The 19,146-nt window shown below is 39.2% G+C and overlaps 1 protein-coding gene across 1 annotated transcript in view; it reads right to left on the bottom strand.

Annotated features, from left to right (window-relative positions):
• The window catches only part of PRDM6 (PR/SET domain 6), a 135,611-nt gene that overhangs the window by 103,952 nt on the left and 12,513 nt on the right, over positions 1 to 19,146 (bottom strand). The window contains exon 3 of the mRNA XM_054987444.1: positions 8,789 to 9,096. Coding sequence (XP_054843419.1) covers positions 8,789 to 9,096 — 308 coding nt within the window. The remainder of the gene's footprint in view (positions 1 to 8,788; positions 9,097 to 19,146) is intronic.

The raw sequence follows: 19,146 nt of genomic DNA, 5'->3' as shown, positions 1-19,146 counted from the left end.
GTCTACCAGACAAAGATTCTATCTATGTCCCCCTCCAACATATGGTTCTGATTTCAAACCAAATATCATAAAAACACAAATCACTGGGCTTCCTGATTACATGAATAGAATAATAATTGTTCATAGGGACAGGACTAGATTTTGCTTTATTTATGATTTGCACTGTACAGATTGCAATAGGATATGATGCACACACAAAAAATGAGCAAGTAGAATCAGAAAGACTTCTTAGCTGAGGTACCTAGCCACAATACTGGAGTGCACTATAAATTAAATACAGATGAGACACAAATTACCCGAGAAGAAGCTACATTGAATGAAGCGAAACATCATTCTCTCTCAAAAAGTACTCAACTGAAAATATTTCTACACATCCCCCCCCCAAAAGTAAGTTTACAACAATGTAAAGGTGCTTAATGGAAAAGGAAAATTGAAGAAATGTAAAAAGTTGGTCATATCTTCCATGGAGAAAAGGCACATTAGCTGAATCCCTAAAAATTATTCTTGAAATTGTCTCTACAGCAGCTGTTTCCTCCTTCTGCCATAGGAGACTTTAGATTTTTAAACTGGCACTAGAATAACTATATCAGTATAATGGTATAAAATGTGTGTACAGGTTCTCTGAAAGTAATTCTTCAGCCCCTTATGTTGCAGAAATATAAGTGAAAAGGCATATCTCCACAATGAAAAGGGCTTTTTAAAAATAATAGCTGGGAATTCAAAGAATCTTGATACACATGGGCCTGTGGAATTTTGTTCCCTCTGTCCCACCCTCTTGACAGCCCTGTATAAATATACAACATATTAACTCACATAAATGACTTTAATGCTGAAATTCTGTGCATATTTATGTGGAACAGAGCTGCACTGAATACAGTGGGACTTCTAAGTAAAAACAGAATTCATACTGTTAAACAAAATCCACAACTATGACTTAATTGTGAATAACTAGTTAAAATGTTTCAATATACTATAAGGATTTCAGGTTCATAAAATATTAATAATCCTAAAAATTGTTGAGGGAGGGGACAACAAAGTTGATGTTTTATAGTTCAATTCAGCATTTATTTTTAGAGAAGCCCATTTATTTTTAGAGAGAGCATATTACAAAATGGGAAAATCAATTATTGTAGAATAAACCACTCCAAATCTCTGACTGCTTTCTCAGCATTAATTATATAATTGAAATATTTCTAACAGAAATCAGTTTTACTGCCTGCATAAAACTTACACAAAGCTCAGATGTTTTAAAAGTATAAAAAGGAGTCAAGAATAAAAGTACATTTTCTTATCATATTAGGCATACAGATTCTTAGTACTTTCCACATTACAAGCCGTAATAATAACACTACTAAGGTTTATATTCAGAGCAGAATTATTTGAATTTCATGAATATGACATATTTGAAACAGTTGACAAGTAGCCTAGAATACTAGATGATGGATTGCTGAGAAACATAATTCTCACCTTAATATAGCTATGACTTGCACATAATTTTATCCCCTTGTGTTCCTACAACTAAAAGTTAGGTTAAACTGCAGCTTAGGAAAACTTTAAGCATATCACTACATCTGGAATTTGTTTCTTACTTGAAAAGAAAGATAGGGTTCTACTTCTCTGTTCTGAGGATTTTGGACAGAAGCATATATTTTTAAAGTACAGCCGTAAGGGAAACTTACCCTTGAAGTTCCCATGAGCAATTTCAAAATCGGTTATATAAATAGACCCTTGCAATAGGATGGGATCCAAACTAATGATTAAAAGTGCACTACCATTCAAGGCAGAAGTATTCTCATGAGTGGAAGGGTACCTTCAGTCAATGGATTAGTATTTTGGATCCAGCCCCAGAGCTTGGTTCCCGCTAATGTTAATAACATCTGGTTCAAATCCCACTACTGCCATGAGCTACGCTGGTGGTCTAGGGTAAGCCACTCCTCTCAGCCCCAGCTCTGCAGCTGTGATGTGGGGATAGTAATGATACTGACCTTGTTCACTGCTATGAGTGGGGCACTAATCTGTCTAGAAGAGTAGTATATAAGTGAAGTTGTTGTTATTTGAGGGCATCATAGTTTGGCGTGTCCTTTTATGAGAAAGCTCACCTTATCCTATCAAAATATGCTACAATGCTGTCACTCATACAGTACACCCTGATCAAAGCAATATATAAAATAAATGGAGCATCTTCCAATGAGAAAGACAAGATATAAACAAATACATGTATCTATGACACAGATAAAAAGCTGTAATGCTAAACAGAAGGTTAGAGTGAAGACAAATTCAAGTATGTGTTCAAATTACCTTACTAGGATGAGGACAGAGCAGCAAGTATGTTTTCAGCTTCTTCCACCACTCTTAAAATGCTGCATTATTCATTTTACCTCTTGCTGAAGTCAAAGTAATTTAAGTTAATTGTGACTAATGTTCAATTTACTTCAATAGGATTTAAATGTGACCAATTTTCTCTGAAATGTACCTTCCATGTAATAGGAAGTGTACCATTAAACTGTGTGGATTTTATTTCTGAGTTAACATGCTTAAGTTAGCATGAGACTATAAAGAACACTTGAAAATTAATTCCAACGGAATAATGAGAACTCTCTTCCAAAGATGTTAGATTTAGGTTCAGAGTGCCAGGTTGCAATCATAAACACATTTATTTAGATTTAATTTCTATTAAATCCATGGACATCCATATAATATGTTCAAGATTCAACAGAAAGTATATTCATTCATTCTAGTAACAATTAAAGATGGGCACAAACAGCAAGACGAACCAAAAAAAAAAGCCATGAACAGCCCGATCTGCTGTTCACGAACAAGCTGTTCATGAGACCCCATTCTAAATGAACAGGTGGTCATTGCAAGCCTCGTTCATTGCTGTTTGTTGCGGTTCGTCAAGCCAGACCATCTGGCACCTGCAATCAATTCCCTTGGCAACATAGGCAGGGCTTGTCTGAACTCTGTCTGAGCTCCTGCTGTTGCCCTGGAAACCCCAATCTAAGCCCAATTTAGCTTGATAGGCAGGTCTTCCTTTCAAATATGGAGCTCCAAATTTGTTACAAGGGAGCAAAGAGCAGGAGGAGGGGGCTCCCAGCTCTGGCTTAGTTTGCAAACAGTGGAGAGGGAGAGAGTTGCTGTTGGCATTTTGATAGAATGCATTGGAGCTTGAATTTTCTTTGTGTGTGGTGGGATAGGGATCTACCCCTTCAAGTTCCAGGGCTACTGCCAGGCTCTGGGCCAAGCTGTTATTTATTACTGGTACCTTTCCTGGTGCCTGCTCAGGTCAGGTTTCTGGGAGTGGTTCAGTAGGGATCTTGACCAAACTTGGATGATGGCTGGAGGAGAGCCTGCTGGCCCCCACGAACAGCCAACCACAAACATGTTCGTGAACAGGGCCATGTTCGTGGTTGTTCATGAGTCTCTGTTTGTGGATGGCAACAAACAACGAACATCATGTTCGGTATTTTTTCTGTTCATGCCCATCATTTCCAGCTTTATTTAATCTGTTTAAGAATATATTTGTAATTCATTCATTTAAATAAAATAGAATTTTGTAAAAGTTTTTTTAATGCTATGGTAAAAGTGAAAATCCTACTTATATAAATAAGGCACTTAAATGAGCAACCATTAGCTAATTTTCAGCACCTAAAGATTTAAGATGAATAGTTCATGACCATAAAAAATAAGATGCAGCACTGCACCGACAGTATAACTTTAATACCTGAATCCAAAACAGTTACTATACAGTTTTTTCTACTGTTGAGCGGAGAAGGAAAGAGGTTGCATAATTTGCCATTCATAGCTTTCCCAACATTTTTGACAAAAGCCTCGAAGTCTGAAAAACTGCAATAACAAGAGCTTCCAAACCTTTTAAATGTCTGATAGTGCAGTGGAATTTAAAGTGTGTCCTCTATGCATTCCTTAAGTCTAGTCTTGTTACTATTTGATGTTAAGCAGAAAGGAGAAAACTTGAGCAGCTAGATTATTTTATCTCCTCAAAATAAAGACACATTAATAACTGAGATATTTTGATACATATTGGAAGCAAGCACAGTTCCACTTTTTCATCAGAAAGCACATTAAAGAAAACTTATCTCATTCTCATCAAGAAATCATAATTTCTGAGAAAGTTTTCTATTCTTTGCAGAAATATTAGAAAAATCACTTTCATTAAAGCAGGAGAACAAACTAGTACTACTATTGAAGCATGCATTAGAAAAAACATCATTTACTTGCTCAACCCAGCAATATTTTTTCATTAAACAAATCAAGAGTTCATTGTGTTTTCATAAAACACAAGAAAATTCTACACTGGCTAAGAATGGTCAAAGTAAAAAAAAATCACAACTGAAGTGACTCATATTTTGGCGTGCTAAAGGGATGATTTTTTTTCTTTAAGCTATAAAAGACTGACTTGGCTGATTGATAAAGAACCATATAATTTACCAATGAACACCCATAGGTGTCAGGCAATGTTGTGAGGTAATGGAATGGTGTTTAATTTACTTCATATTGCTGTACATTGAACTGTATGGATTACATACAAAGCAAACACTGAATGTGCGGCAGGAACTCTTGCACAGACATGCCAAAAAATATCTCCACAGTGTCCAACTATACATCAAATGCAATAACCCTGATGTCTGCCAAAGTAAAGCAAATAAAAGAGCACCACATCTGGATTGGTGTTTAATTGTCTTTACAATAGTTTTTCACATTTATTTTATTCATATGAGGAACCACTATAAGATGGTTAAGAATGAGAATTTTGGAACACAAAGGAAAAGGAAGTTGGATGTCCCTTTGATGCACATTTTGTTGATTAACATCATTCTGAGAATATTATAGGCAGGGCTTTTTTTCAGGGGGTACACGCTGGTTCGGCATACCTGTTCCTTTTTATGAAGTACGGACACCTCTTGGGGATTTGGGTCTTGGGATGAGAAGGGAGAACATTCTGAGTACCAGCTCCTCCTTTTTTTAGACACCCCCCCACACTGATTATAGGCAGCCTGACACACACAGAGACTGCCTATCCTGCCTATCCTGCTATCACCCTATCCTGCTTCTCTGTTTTCTTCCTTCTGTATGCAAGCATGCCATATTCCCTCCTCAAGATTCATTCATCTCACTCCTGTTATTTCTGCCCCCAAGAGGTTTGCCTTGCCTTGACCAGGGACAGGGCCTTCTCAGCCCTGGCACCAACCTGGTGGGACTCTCTGTCTATGGAAACACGGGCTTGGCAAGATCTACTATATTTTCACCAGACCTGTAAGACAGAGATATTCCTCCAAGCGTACAATAGTTGAGGTGAGCAACACCCCCCATTGGCCTCCTAGCAGGAGGGGAACATTGCCCCCCCCCCTAGTCTGCAAAACATCTAACAACTCACCACCCACCTCACGGGTTTTGGATGTTGAGGGACTGTGCAATGTGAATGCCGCTGGGTTTTATTAGCTGGAATTGTTATTTATTATGATACCTTATTTTATACTTTTGATGTGATATGCTCTCAGCCTTACAGGGAGAGCAGAATATAAGTGCTATAAATAAATAAACAAAATCTCTTTGATAACCTGTATCTCCAAACTCTTTCAGCATTTGGTTGTCAGGTCTGACATAAGTTCCTTGTGTGTTCTAACCAGAGAGACTCCATTTTAATCCTGTCAGTGTTTTAAGCTCTTTTTTTGCAGGTGACAAGCAGTCCAGTAACAGTTATCTCAAAGAATAGGAATGTTTTGACTACAGTCTTTCCAGCCTTGGGAAAGTTTCACTCTCTCAGCTTCAAGCCGTTTGTTTTGAGAACTGTGGGGGGAGGATGGGATTTGCTGGGCTATGCTATTCTGTACCTTAACCTTTACCTCCATTCGTAACAATACCCGTGTACCAGCCAATATATTGCATCTTGGTCAGTGGACTATAATGGTTGTTTATATTCAGTAAAATCTTTTGAAACCAATGGACTCATGTCTAATTGCAAGAGATAGTCTGGATTGCAACTTTTAATAAGCCACAGTCTGACATTGGTCCCATTTGGCTCTCTATCTTCCAACTCTTTTCCTGACCATCTACAATTTGGCTACCATCTTCTTCACTTAACTGAAATAGCTCTCACCCAAATTATTTATGGTCTCCAACTGTTAAGTCTAAAAGCTTCTCATGTGGCCTTATTCTCCTTGACTTCTCTGCTGCCTTTAATACAGTGGAACATCACCCTCTGCTATTTGACTTCATTGATGTCCTAGGTTAGGGTCCCCAACATTTTTGAGTCTGTGGGCAGCTTTGGAATTCTGACACAGAATGGTGGGTGCAACCTCAAAATGGCTACCACAGGAGGTGGAGCCACATACCCAGAGGAAGCCTAACTGCAGGGGAGAAGGGGAACAATTAAACAAATACACCGGGAAAGAGAATTGAGTGCCACTGTGGTGGCTGCTGCCATTGAAACATTATTTTATTCTGCCCAGCTAATCAGAAGCCCTGCTGGGCAGAGGGCTTCACTTCACCCCATCCACTTTCTAAAACAATTGGTGGGCACTAGGAGAGATGTTGGTGGGCACCAAGGCACCCTCAGGCACCATGCTGGAGACCCCTGTCCTAGGCTTTCCTCACTTCATCCTCATTGGGTTCTCTTCCAGCTTTTCTAATCTGTCATTCAGTGTTCCCACAGGTAAAAGATTTTCTTTCAGGCCTCTCAGAGTTCTTGATCTTTTTCTACTCCTTTCCACACATGGTATTCCTGGGTGTTTTTATAACAGAATTAATTACTTTCCATATACTTATACACCTATACATTGAAAATATTGAGACCAACCTCTTCACTCCATTTATTTTATTTACTTTATTTATACTCTGCCTGTGTCCCCAACAGGGACTTAAAGCTGGTTACATCCATTTATCCTCACAACTCTGAGATGAAAGTTATGCCTAAGGTCACCCAGAAAACTGCCATGGCAGAGTGAGGATTTGAATGCAGGCCTCCCAGATCTTAGTTTTACTCTCTAACTACTACACCACATTGGCTCTCATCTAGGTCTCCCACATGTCCAAATACACATCTGGTAACATCCAATATTGAGTTCTTTATGTTTTGTCTCTGCACCACAACCTCTCCTCAATTACTTCACTGATTCTCTGACATTATCATCTATTTGGTAAATCAAATAGGAAACCCTGGTCTTATATTTGATCCTTCCATCTCATTTGCTTCTCATATTAAATTCTTTGCCATCATCAATTGCTGTTTCACCCTAGAAAACCTTGCGAAAATACAGGCCCTTCTTTCTGACCCATAAGCAAAATATCTTCCACTTTAATTACTATAGTCTTTCGGTCCCTTGACTTCTATTGTCATGCCTCAGCCCTCTGCAAATGACTTCTCTCGTAACAGACCATATGATGTCCCTCTATAAATCCCAGCTCTGGTTTCAAGTCGTCTTCCATTCCCATGTCTTTATCTCTACATTCAAAGGCCTCTATGGCCTCATTTTCTCTGCTTTCATATCCTGATTCCTATCCAGTTTTTGTTCTTCCATTTCCCCTACCATCAGCCACCTGCAGCAGCTAGTGAATATTCCAATAAGAAGGAATCAGGCTACTGAGAAATTCAAAGCCCAATATTGACAGCATCATGTCCAAAAAATGGGAGCCAACACTGAGAGAGAGAGCCTCCTGAAATTAGAAGATGCAGCAGCTACTTTAAAAAAAAATGTCATGTTTTTATCAGTAGTGACACCTCAACTGTGGTACTACCTCAGCCTCCTGCTACCTGACTCCTTTTTTCCTGTTATATTTTAGGTGCCAGGGCAAAATGCCCTTATTCACATAAGCATGTATTGTTTAATTCCCCCAACACATACATCTTTAAGTGAGGTTCTACTGATTCCTGTCTGATGTATCTTTTTAATTGTATAGTGTCTTGAGAGCTTTGGCTGGGAGGCATTATAAAAGTAAGTTCAATAAATAAATATGTTTGGTAATTGCAATTTTTGCATGGTTGATTGTTTGGGATGGTTCACTCTTTCCCCTATTCTTCCGGCCTAGTCCCCTATTATCTGCTTCGTATCTCATGGAACTGAACAGCCAGTGTCCAAATACAAAGGATTAACTTCCTTCTCTATTAGAGCATAATACAGTTAATTTTCTAGTTAAGTTTAGTTATAACAACTATATTAACAGGGTGTCTGTTTCAGATTATAGTGAGCTCCTATCAGAACACATCCTATTCCATAGCACTGAATGAAATTAAATTATGAGGCAAAATTAAACTAGGCCACACATTTTAAATAAAAATAACTATTACTATCTTTCATCGTCTACCATAGTATTAATACTGACAGCTAATACACAACTTAATACCAAAATCAACCTTAAACTTGTGTGCTAGCCCAAAATTCTCCTTATGTGAAGTGATGGCCAGAGTTCTATAGCACTATAAACAGACATTTCCCAGTAATAGGGAAGAGAGAGACTGTCATCCCAGTCATATATGTTGGTTTTTGAATTCCATGGATTTCAAGAGAACTTGCTTTCAGAAGTTCAATAACAGCCCACAACTCCATTACATGTACGGCTAATATTGATCTAATTTACAAAAATCTGCTTTATTAATAAAAATGTACATCAACAGTAGTCTGTCCTATGCTAATGAAAGCCAGAAAATATGTCAGCAGAATTTGCAAGCTTTTGTTAAGTACATATTAAGTACAGCAAAAAAGTAGCATCAAACCATATTTCTTTAGTATTGAATCAGATTTTTAAAAGCCAAAATGCTTGAAATATAACTTACTTCCCAGAGGTGCTGAGTATTCCTCGTTCCTCCAGTCTGCACCTTTTCTGGAAGAAGGAGAACTCCCTGGAAAGGCCCGATCCAAGTGCCTTGCTGAATCCTCTGAGCAGCACAGATACCATAAGCCAAGCCTGGCACAGTGCTGGTGCACAAACACACTTCCCGTGGCAGATCCCGAAGCCACTCAGGAATCTCAGGTGGAGGTGCTGCTGCTGCAGCGCTACTAGTGCCCACCAGGCGGCGCAAGGAGTGCAGAGGCCCATGCATGGGGCATTCTCCATTACGGTTATCAGCACACATGTCACATCCTATGAAGCGAAGAGGGGGAAAAAATTAAAATTAGCTAGACAGAATTGGCTGTTGTCAGTATACCTGCAGGATCGTCTTCTCTCATAGACCAACCAAGATTAGAGGCCTGAATATACTTCTTCAGAAGTTGCTCTTAAAACAGAGTAACACCCCATTTGAGATTCAGAAAGAATATAGTCAATTCAAATGAAGATTACCATATTTACATCAAATAATGACTTGCCAAACCAGTATTCTTGGGTGATTTGAGGATTCATTTTCTAATTCAAAAATGTGTTACTATAAGGTTTATTTCTCTTTTGTTAAACAGTTTCTAGGCCAATCCAAAGCCTGCTCATGGTAACTAGTAGTGCAATCCTCAACAGAGTGACACGCTTATAAGTCCATTGAAGTCTTTCTGTTTACAAATGTACTGTAAAAGAGTTTACTAACCAATAGCTTATTGAACTGAGGCTATAGTGATGTATTTCAATCAAGCATTTAAGGCTATATGAGTATATTTAATATTGATGCAGTTTTGGTGTTCATCATTTGCCTGTCATTGTTTCTTTAACTAATGCTTCTCTTGCCTGCATTAACTGTTATGCCTAAGAGTGAATAGAAAACATACCTGATGAAGAGAGCTTTGACTCTTAAAAGCTCATACCTTGGAAATCTACTTGTTCTTTAAGGTGCTACTCAACCCAGACCTTGCTCTTTGATTGTTGACCAACATGGCTGCCCATCTGAAACTGTCTGCATTATACTAGATCAGACCATTGCTCCATCATGGTGAGCAGTGTTTTCTCAGACTAGCAGGGGCTCTCAAGGGTCTCAAGTGGCGATCTTTCACATCACCTACGACCTGATTCTTTTAACTAGAGGTGCTGGAGATTGAACTTGGAACTTTCTGTATGTCAGGCATGTGCTGTACCACTCAGCCACAGCTACTCCTTATTAATGGCTCATCTGTTGCAGTACATTTTTATTAATAAATAGATTGTTTTAAGTTAAAGATGAGCAACTGGGTTATCTTTAAGATGTATGTGAAGAATTTCCAGTTACCAGTTGCACCCTTCACAAGATGAATATGTATTAATAGTGGCACACAAGCACAGGTCTCAAGCCTTTGGCGAGCCATAGCAACATTCCTAGCTTTTATTTAAATGTTTTCAATCAGATTTTTATTTCATGTTACATTTGTCAACTTCATGAATTTGTCAACTTCATGTTGTCAAATACTACTATTCTTAGTTACATCTTCCCATTGAGATTTTATTTAAGCTAGAATGCTTCAAATAGGTACATTTTACTGGAACATGATTGCAGATGTGGTAGTGGTAGAAAGTGCCATCAAGTCATAGCTGACTTGATGGGGTTAACCTGCTGGGATTTTCAAGACAAGATTCTAACAGATGTGGCTTGCCACGGCCTGCCTCTGCAACTCTGGACTTCATTGGAGGTTTCCCATCCAATTACTAACCAAGGCCAATCCTGCTTAGTCCCAAGATCTGATGAGATTGGGCTTGCCTGAGCTTTCCAGGTCAGATTGATTGTAAATGTACTTGATGTTGTATAATATTTTTCCTATAATGATTAAAGAGAATTTTAGAGATTTTATTTTATCCATTACATTTTAATTGTTTTCATGTTCTTGACATGCAGTTAAGTTCTAAAGTTCATGCTTATATATAGAAAATAAAAAATGAACATATGAACAATTACAGTACATGGCACATTTTTACATTATAATACTAATATTTTAAACAATTTTTTCCACAAATATATTCAAAAAACAAAACCATTATTTATGCAGAGGGGCTCACCGAGACAGGTCAGGGCTAAGGTCCAGGGGTGATCCCAGGGCCTGACTAATTAGGCCCTTGCCGTGTTAGAGTTTATGTTGTTGTCAAATAAAAGTGACCCATTAGTACCCAAGTCTTGTGTCTGCCTCTTTATTCCGACTAAGGGGGGAGGGCAAACCACAAATTTGGATTAAGCAGTCTTCTTACCTTCTATGTAAGATATACTTCAATACTGTTACTGTGTAAGAATCTTACAAAGAAAAAAAGCTTCTGCCTACTCAACACAAATATTATGAGTCACATTGCTAAAATGTGGCCTTTATTTGGGCAACTAATAAATTGTGCATATATATTTGTGGGCTAGTCTACCATCTGTTTATTTTAGGCTTACTTTTTACTCTGAAGGCTCAGACTAGACTACACATATTTTTACAGTATCAGGATGCATAGTAAATTAGATTAGACATATTAAATTTTATCACTAATTTGAAGATTACTTTATGAATTTACTCCTGTACTGAAACACAACTTACTTACTAGTAGAGATGTAGCCATATCAGCCATCTCCCGAACATGAGATCTCACAAAAGCTTAGATGAACTTCACAGTTCGGCACTGCTCGTGAGACTATTGGTTTTTTCCCCCAAGAGCAGGCACTCCATTACATATCACTAATGGCCTTTGAAAGTCAAAATATGGACCATTGCTGGTGTTTTAAAATAATCTTATGTGCAGTATGTTCTGAAATATATAATGATTCAGATAAACACAGTATGCATACATCATTTTTATGGAACTGGCTTTTAAAAATGAGAATCATAGAAAATATATTTGTGAAAGCACTCAGAAATTAGTTCTGGTGTAATTTGTTTCTAGAGCTGCTGTCAAGGTCCCCTACCTGCAAAGCAGGGGGTGGGGTGCTGGAGAGTTCTTCCAAACATGCGCAAAGAACACACATGCTCTGCAGCCCCTAATAAGGTTAATTACGGTTGAAACTGAAAGCTATCTCAGCAAGCCCAATACAGAGTGCTTTTACTATATTTTGGGCTGATTCTTAGAGAATTGGCCCTGCTGAGATGCTATTGCCTCCTATTTAAACCAGAAGTAACATCATCTGGCCTGCAAAGCACATGTGTAGCATGCTCTGGGCTGCCTCTGCTCACATTCACCTCCCCACTGGCCAGGTGGTGGTGGTGGGGAGAGGAGGTAACAGAAGATCCCCTGCCATGGCAGGTGACCTTGCAGCCCTGTTTGTTTCCAATGAATGTTCTTAGAATTGAAGTGCCAGGCCCCAATCCTAAAATGATTAAACCACGGCCTTGTTTGGAATCAGTTAGTAGATAATGAGGCTGCAAGACTGAGCCTGAAATTCTATGCACACCTACTTGGGAATAAGCCATACTGCATTAAGCAGTATTTGCTTTACTATTGAGTAAATGTGCATAGGATCAGGTTGCATGTTCCAGAAACTGAGTGGTTTGCACTGCATGCAATTAAAAGGAGATGTGTGAAAGATGAAGCCTAGACAGAAAAATATCTTAGATTAGAAAACATTTCAGAAAAGTATTTACTACTGCTTTTCCTCCAAAGACTGTTATAAGCTTTCTGTTACTTATCTACTGTTACTTATTATCGTTCATCTATAAGTCAAGCACACCTCAGTCACCTGGGCTCTGAGAAGGAGCAGGAGAGAGCTGCTGGAGTGGTGTTTTCTGTTGCCTTCCTTAACTGCTGGAGAGAACTAGCTGCGGTTACTGTGTTTTGGGGTGTGTGAATGTGCTAGAGAGTGGTGCCTGTTAAAGTGTTGTTTCTGAGTGTCTCTTTTGCCTGGCTTGTCATTAATTGCACAAAGTGATTGTTGCTAATTGGAAAAGGTCTATTTTGCCTGGGGCTGACTGCTGACACCACCCTCTGCTGAATGAACCTTGAATTGAATTAGGCTTCTCCTCACCAGAGGCTGTTGCCCTGTGGCTCTTAACCTGGGGGTCTGGCCTGGAAGCCCTGTTAGAAGAGGAATATCTCTTACATGCCATAGGTGTTAGGGGTTTGTTTGGTTGTTTGGTTTGCTTCTGCAAGCTTTTCACAAGTGCGTGACAGTTCGGCAGGAACCATTGAACCACTTCTGAAATGGATTACAGCAGCATGGGCAGTGACATGCAAAGTCTGTGGCATGTTCATATTCTTACCTGAGGGTAACAGCAATTACACTTGCAGCAAGTGCAAGTTGGTAGTCCTAATGGAGAAGATATAGGGGCTTGAGGCACACTTGTGTACACACCATTTCATAAGGGAAGGTGAAGAGTTCATGGACAGAATGCATGAAGCACTCCTGAGAAGGCAACAGGAGGAGAAGGGAAAGATATTTCAGGATTTTGAGGAGGAGAGAAAGGTATCTCAGGATTTGGAGGAGCATCCAATACAGAAGTTGGGCACATGGAAGAAAGTAACCCACATGAGGAGGAAAATCAGGAGACTTTCTGAGCCTCTAATGCTAAGCAATCGGTTCCAGGATCTCCTCATAGATATTGATTCTGGATCAAGGGCTACTCCTCCAGCCTCCCTGAACCTTGAAGGAAATTTCTCAGGCACCTGTGTATGAGAGGACTCGAGCTTCTATTCCCCAATAGAGGAGAAGGTGTGTGCTGGTAATTGGGTATTCCTTACTGAGAGGGGTAGAGGGTAAATTGTGCCAACCAGACTTGTTGTCTCGAGAGGTATGCTGTCTACCAGGTACATGCATCCAGAATGTGATAGAAAGCGTAGGAAGACTCATCAAGCCCATAGATTATTATCTTGCTGATCCATGTGGGAACAAATGATATTGCTCAGCACAGTCCAGAACATGTTAAAAGTAAATGCTGCTCTGGTTAAAATGGTTAAGGACCTAGGAACACAGGTTGTGTTTTCCTCAGTTCTTCCTGTTGAAGGTTGTGGTGTCGGAAGGGAAAGAAGAATGCTGCAAATAAATGTTTGGCTACTTAGATGGTGTCATCAGGAGCGGTTTAGTTTTTTGGACTATGGCTTATGCTTTCGAGATGAAGCTCTTCTATCAAGAGATGGTTTACCTCTCATGAGGGCAGGAAAAAATGTGTTTCATAAGACCCTTGCAAACCTGATAATCAGGGCTTTAAACTAAATCCTAAGGGAGAAAGAGATAAAAATTCAAAGCCTATAAGTGGTGATGAGTACACTGAAGATTTGCAGGGGATGGAACATATGCTAGGAAACATGAACTCTCAAGTAAGCACAGAAACAAAAACCTCAGGGCATATAACTCATGGTTTCTGATGTCTCTACTCTAATGTGCAGAGTATGGGAAACTAGCAGGAGGAATTTGAAGTCCTAATACAGGAAGGAGACTATGACATAATAGGCATTACTGAAACTTGTTGGAATGACACAATTGGAATATTAGGATTGAGGGATACAACTTGTTTAAAAGGCATAGACAAATAAGAAAGGGGGGAGAAGTAGCATTATATGTAAAGAAGGTATATACTTGTGAGGAAATAGATGTATCTGAGCATGGAAGTTCAGCATGGAAGTCTCTGGGTAAAAATAAAAGAAGTAAGAAATAATAACAACAACATTCGATTTATATACCGCCCTTCAGGATGACTTAACACCCACTCAGAGAAGTTTACAAAGTATGTTATTATTATCCCCACAACAAAACACCCTGTGAGGTGGGTGGGGCTGAGAGAGCTAGAAGCTGTGACTGACCCAAGGTCACCCAGCTGGCTACAAGTAGAGGAGTGGGGAATCAAACCCAGTTCTCCAGATTAGAGTCCCGCGCTCTTAACCACTACACCAAACTGGCTCCCACCATAATAATATTATGGTCAGAGTCTGCTATAGACCACCAAGCCAAGCAGAGGACTTGGATGAGATGCTCCTAGAACAAATTACGAAGTTCTCAATGAGACGGGACACAGTGGTCATGGGAGATTTCAATTACCCGGATATCTGTTACAACTCTAACTCTGCTAAAAATGAAAGGTCAAATAAATTCCTGATTTGTCTTGCTGACAAATTCATTTTTCAGAAAGTGGAGAGGGAAACAAGGAGCTCTGCTATTTTGGACTTGATTCTCACCAACTGGGAAGAACTGATTGACAAAATGAAAATAGTGGGCACTCTGAGTAGCAGTGACCATATAATTTTGGAATTTACAGTCATGGAGAAGGGAAATGCTGTATGTAGTCAAACATATAGATTGCACTTCAGGAAAGCAAATTTTAAGAAACTGAAAGTTATGCTGGTAGGAATCCCATGGTCAGAAATACCTAAGGAGAAAGGAGTTCAAGAGGAGTGGGAGTTTCTTAAAGGTGAAATATTGAATCACAATCACAAACAATTCCTATGAGAAAGAAAAGCGGGAGGATCCTAAAGAATCCAAGGTGGTTCCATAAATAGCTTTCTAATGAGCTGAGAAATAAAAAAGACTCATTAGGAAATGGAAGGAGGGCCTTATAATCAAGGATAAATATAAACAAATAACTGATGCTTGTAGGAGAGTGTTAGAAAAGCTAACGCTCAGTATGAGTTTAGGCTAGCAAGAGATGCTAAAAACAACAAAAAAGAGTACTTTGCTTATTTATTTTATTTATTTATTCAATTTATATACCGCCCATCCCAGGGGCTTATGTTCAAAGTAAGAAAAAGGGCAAGGATATGATAGGCCCATTGCAGGGTCAGGAAAGTACAATTGTAATAGGTGATGAAGAGAGGGCAGAACTGCTCAATTCCTACTTTTACTCAGTCTTCTCCTGAGTAAAATGCTGAGTACCATTTCCTGAGGGAAATGATGCTCAACATGGCAATAACAGAACACATGATAGGGGAAGGGAGTTACACCCCAGGATCAGCAAAGAGGTAGTACGTAAGCACCTAGTTTCTTTTAATGGAATTAAATCCTCAGTACCAGATGAATTGCACCCACGGGTACTAAAAGAACTCGCAGATGTAATTTCTGAGCCTCTGTCCATCATTTTTGAGAATTCTTGGGGAACAGGTGAAGTGCCAGAAGATTGGAGGTGGGCAAATGTTGTCCCCACCTTCAAAAAGAGGGAAAAGGAGGAACAAGGTAACTACTGACCTGTCAGCTTGACGTCTATACCTGGAACTTTTAGAACAAATGATCAGTCAGTCCTTGAGCATTTAGAAAGGATGGCTGTGATTACTAAGAGCCTGCATGGGTTTCTCAAGAACAAATCATATCAGACTAACCTTATCTCTTTTTTTGAGAAAGTTACTACCTTGCTGAATCAGGGGAATGTTGTAGATACAGTTTATCTCAGTTTCAATAAGGCTTCTGATAAAGTTCCACATAATATCCTTGTTGACAAGTTGGTAAAATGTGGTTTGGATCCTATTACTGTTAGGTGGATCTGTAATTGGTTGACAGATTGCACCTAAAGAGTGCTAGTTAATGTTCCCTCATCCTCTTGAAGAAGAGTGACAATGGAGTGCCTCAGAGATCAGTCCTGGGACCTGTTCTGTTCAATAGTTTTATAAATGATTTGGATGAAGGAATAGAAGGAATGCTTATTAAATTTACAGATGATACTAAATTGGGAGGGGTAGCAAATATAATAGAAGACAGAGCCAGAATACAGGATGATCTTGACAGGCTGGAAAACTGGGCTAAAACAAATAAAATGAATTTCAACAGGAATAAATATAAAGTTCTGCATTTAGGGAGGAAAAATCAAATGCATAATTATAAGATGGGGGAGACTTGTCTTGGCAGTAGTATGTATGAAAAGGATCTAGGGGTCTTAGTAGACCATACACTCAACATGAGTCAGCACTGTGATGTGGTAGCTAAAAAGGCAAATGCAATTTTAGGCTGTATCAACAGTAGCATCCAGATCACACAAAGTGATGGTATCAATCTACTCTGCTCTGGTTAGACCTCACCTAGAATATTGTGTTTAGTCTGGAACACCACAACTAAAGAAGGATATAGACAAGCTGGAGTGAGTTCAAAGGAGGGCAACAAAAATGGTGAGAAGTCTAGAGACCAAGTCCTATGAGGAAAGGTTGAAAGAGGTCAGTATGTTTAGCCTTTAGAAGAGATAACTGAGAGGTGATATGATAACCATCTTCAAGTACTTGAAGGGCTGTCATATAGAGGATGGCGTGGAGTTGTTTTCCATTGCCTCAGAAGGTCAGACCAGAATCAATGGGTTGAAATTAAATCAAAAGAGTTTTCGGCTAAACATTAGGAAGAACTTCCTGACAGTTAGAGCGGTCCCTCAGTAGAACAGGCTTTCTTGGGAGGTGGTGGGCTTCCTTCTTTGGAGGTTTTTAAGCAGAGGCTAGATAGCCATCTGACAGCAATGCTCATTATGTGAACCTAGGCAGATCATGAAAGGGAGGACAGAATGGGTTACATGTGGCCTCTTCTTACGTGCCCAGAGTAATGCTAATCACCACCTTAGGGTCAGGTAGCAATTTTCCCCAGGCCAGTTCAGCTAGCGATCCTGACAATGTTCTGCCATCTTCTGGGCATGGAGCAAGAGTCACTGGGTGTATGGGGAAGAGGGGAGGTAGTTTTGAATTTCCTACATTATGCAAGGGATTGGACTAGATCCTGGAGGTTGCTTCCAACTCTATGATTCTAAGCAGGGCTACTTCTAAAAACAAAACTTTTAAAAACAAATGTTTTCAAATTGCAATAAATATCACCATATATTCTATTATTTGATTTATTATTTATTTTTTTGCCTTTTTCATATCCCACCTTCCCAATGGGGACCCAAAGCAGTTTACATTGCTTTGCTCTCCTCTATTTTATCCTCAGAACTTCGTGAGATAGGTTAGGCTGAGAGTGTAAGACTGTCCCAAAGTCACCCATCAAGTTTCTCCTGGCAGACCGACGATTCAAACCTGGGACTCACAGATCCTAGTCTCTTTAACCAATATGCAACAATAGCTCTCTGGCCCAGTTCTTTTTCAAGCAGTAAGTATAGGTAGGAGTCAAGTAGAAGCAGAAGCCACTTTAATGGGTTTGACATTTTGGTTCTAGTTCTTTTAATCTTTTAAAGCAACGTATTAATCCTTTCTCTTTTATAAACTATAAACTTATACTTGCTAATCTTGTTTGATAAAACGGTATTCTTCAGACTTAAATAACATTATTTACAAAAATCTGAAATATGATTTTTTGTATTATAATGTACAAAACTAACTCCCTCTCCGCCCAGCTCTACTCTCCAGATTTAGGAAATAACTGGGAAAGATTTTAGCTATTTCTCAAAGCAGACCCTTGATTCTGGAATAATTTGTTCCCTGCTGACAATCTTTTAGATGTGTAACCTCCTCCCAGCTTCCTAGTTATTAATGGTTCTCTTGGAGACACCCTGTCTACTGAACAGTTTCAATTAAATGAAGCCAAAGTATCTTTTTGATTCCATCCAGGAAACTTCAGGATCAAACTTCTGCACTCTGCTACTAGATATGTAACATTTACTTTTATTCACATGTCGCTTTTAGAATCTCCAATAAGCAGAAAAATCTAGGATGGTTATAAATGCTGGGACTAGACTACCTTTTGAAATATTTTCCTCCTCTCCCAACAAAGAAATTGAGATCAACATTATGAATCAGAAAAATAATTACAGAAAATTTGCCAATGGTGTTTTCTCAGCCCCAGGAGGTGATTCTCCCTGAACAATTAGCAAACTGTGGTGATATTCCTTATATAGTACAAGCAGGCCAAAAAATGTGAAAATAGTAGTATGCTTGTCTATCTCAAGAACATGCATGCTTCTTATGTTGATAGATTCACATTGAGAAATATATCCAAAAACAGTGAGACAGACAGCTTCCATAGTCAGCATTGCTACATATTCAGTGACTTGCACTACATTCCTAAGCAGAATTAGTACTGCCGAAATACATTGCTTTCAGTGTGCTTAGACTACAGTAACTCTAGTTAGAGTTGCATGCAGTATAAATAATAATAACAACAACATTCGATTTATATACCAGCCTTCAGAACAACTTAACGCCCACTCAGAGCGGTTTACAAAGTGTGTTATTATAATCCTCACAACAATCACCTTGTGAGGTGAGTGGGGCTGAGAGAGCTCTGAAAGAGCTGTGACTAACCCAAGATCACCCAGCTGGCTTCAAGTGGAGGAGTGGGGAATTAAACCTGACTTTCCAGATAAGATTTCTGCTGCTCTTAACCAGAGCCGTTTCCACGGCTCCCTGCTACTCGTAACAACCCGGAAGATCGCACAAAAAATGCGGAAG

Source organism: Eublepharis macularius, chromosome 8, assembly GCF_028583425.1.
Source record: "Eublepharis macularius isolate TG4126 chromosome 8, MPM_Emac_v1.0, whole genome shotgun sequence".
NCBI classification, from domain to species: domain Eukaryota; kingdom Metazoa; phylum Chordata; class Lepidosauria; order Squamata; family Eublepharidae; genus Eublepharis; species Eublepharis macularius.
The sequence above is the reverse complement of the archived record's forward strand: the minus strand, read 5'-3'. Positions and strand labels throughout refer to the sequence as shown.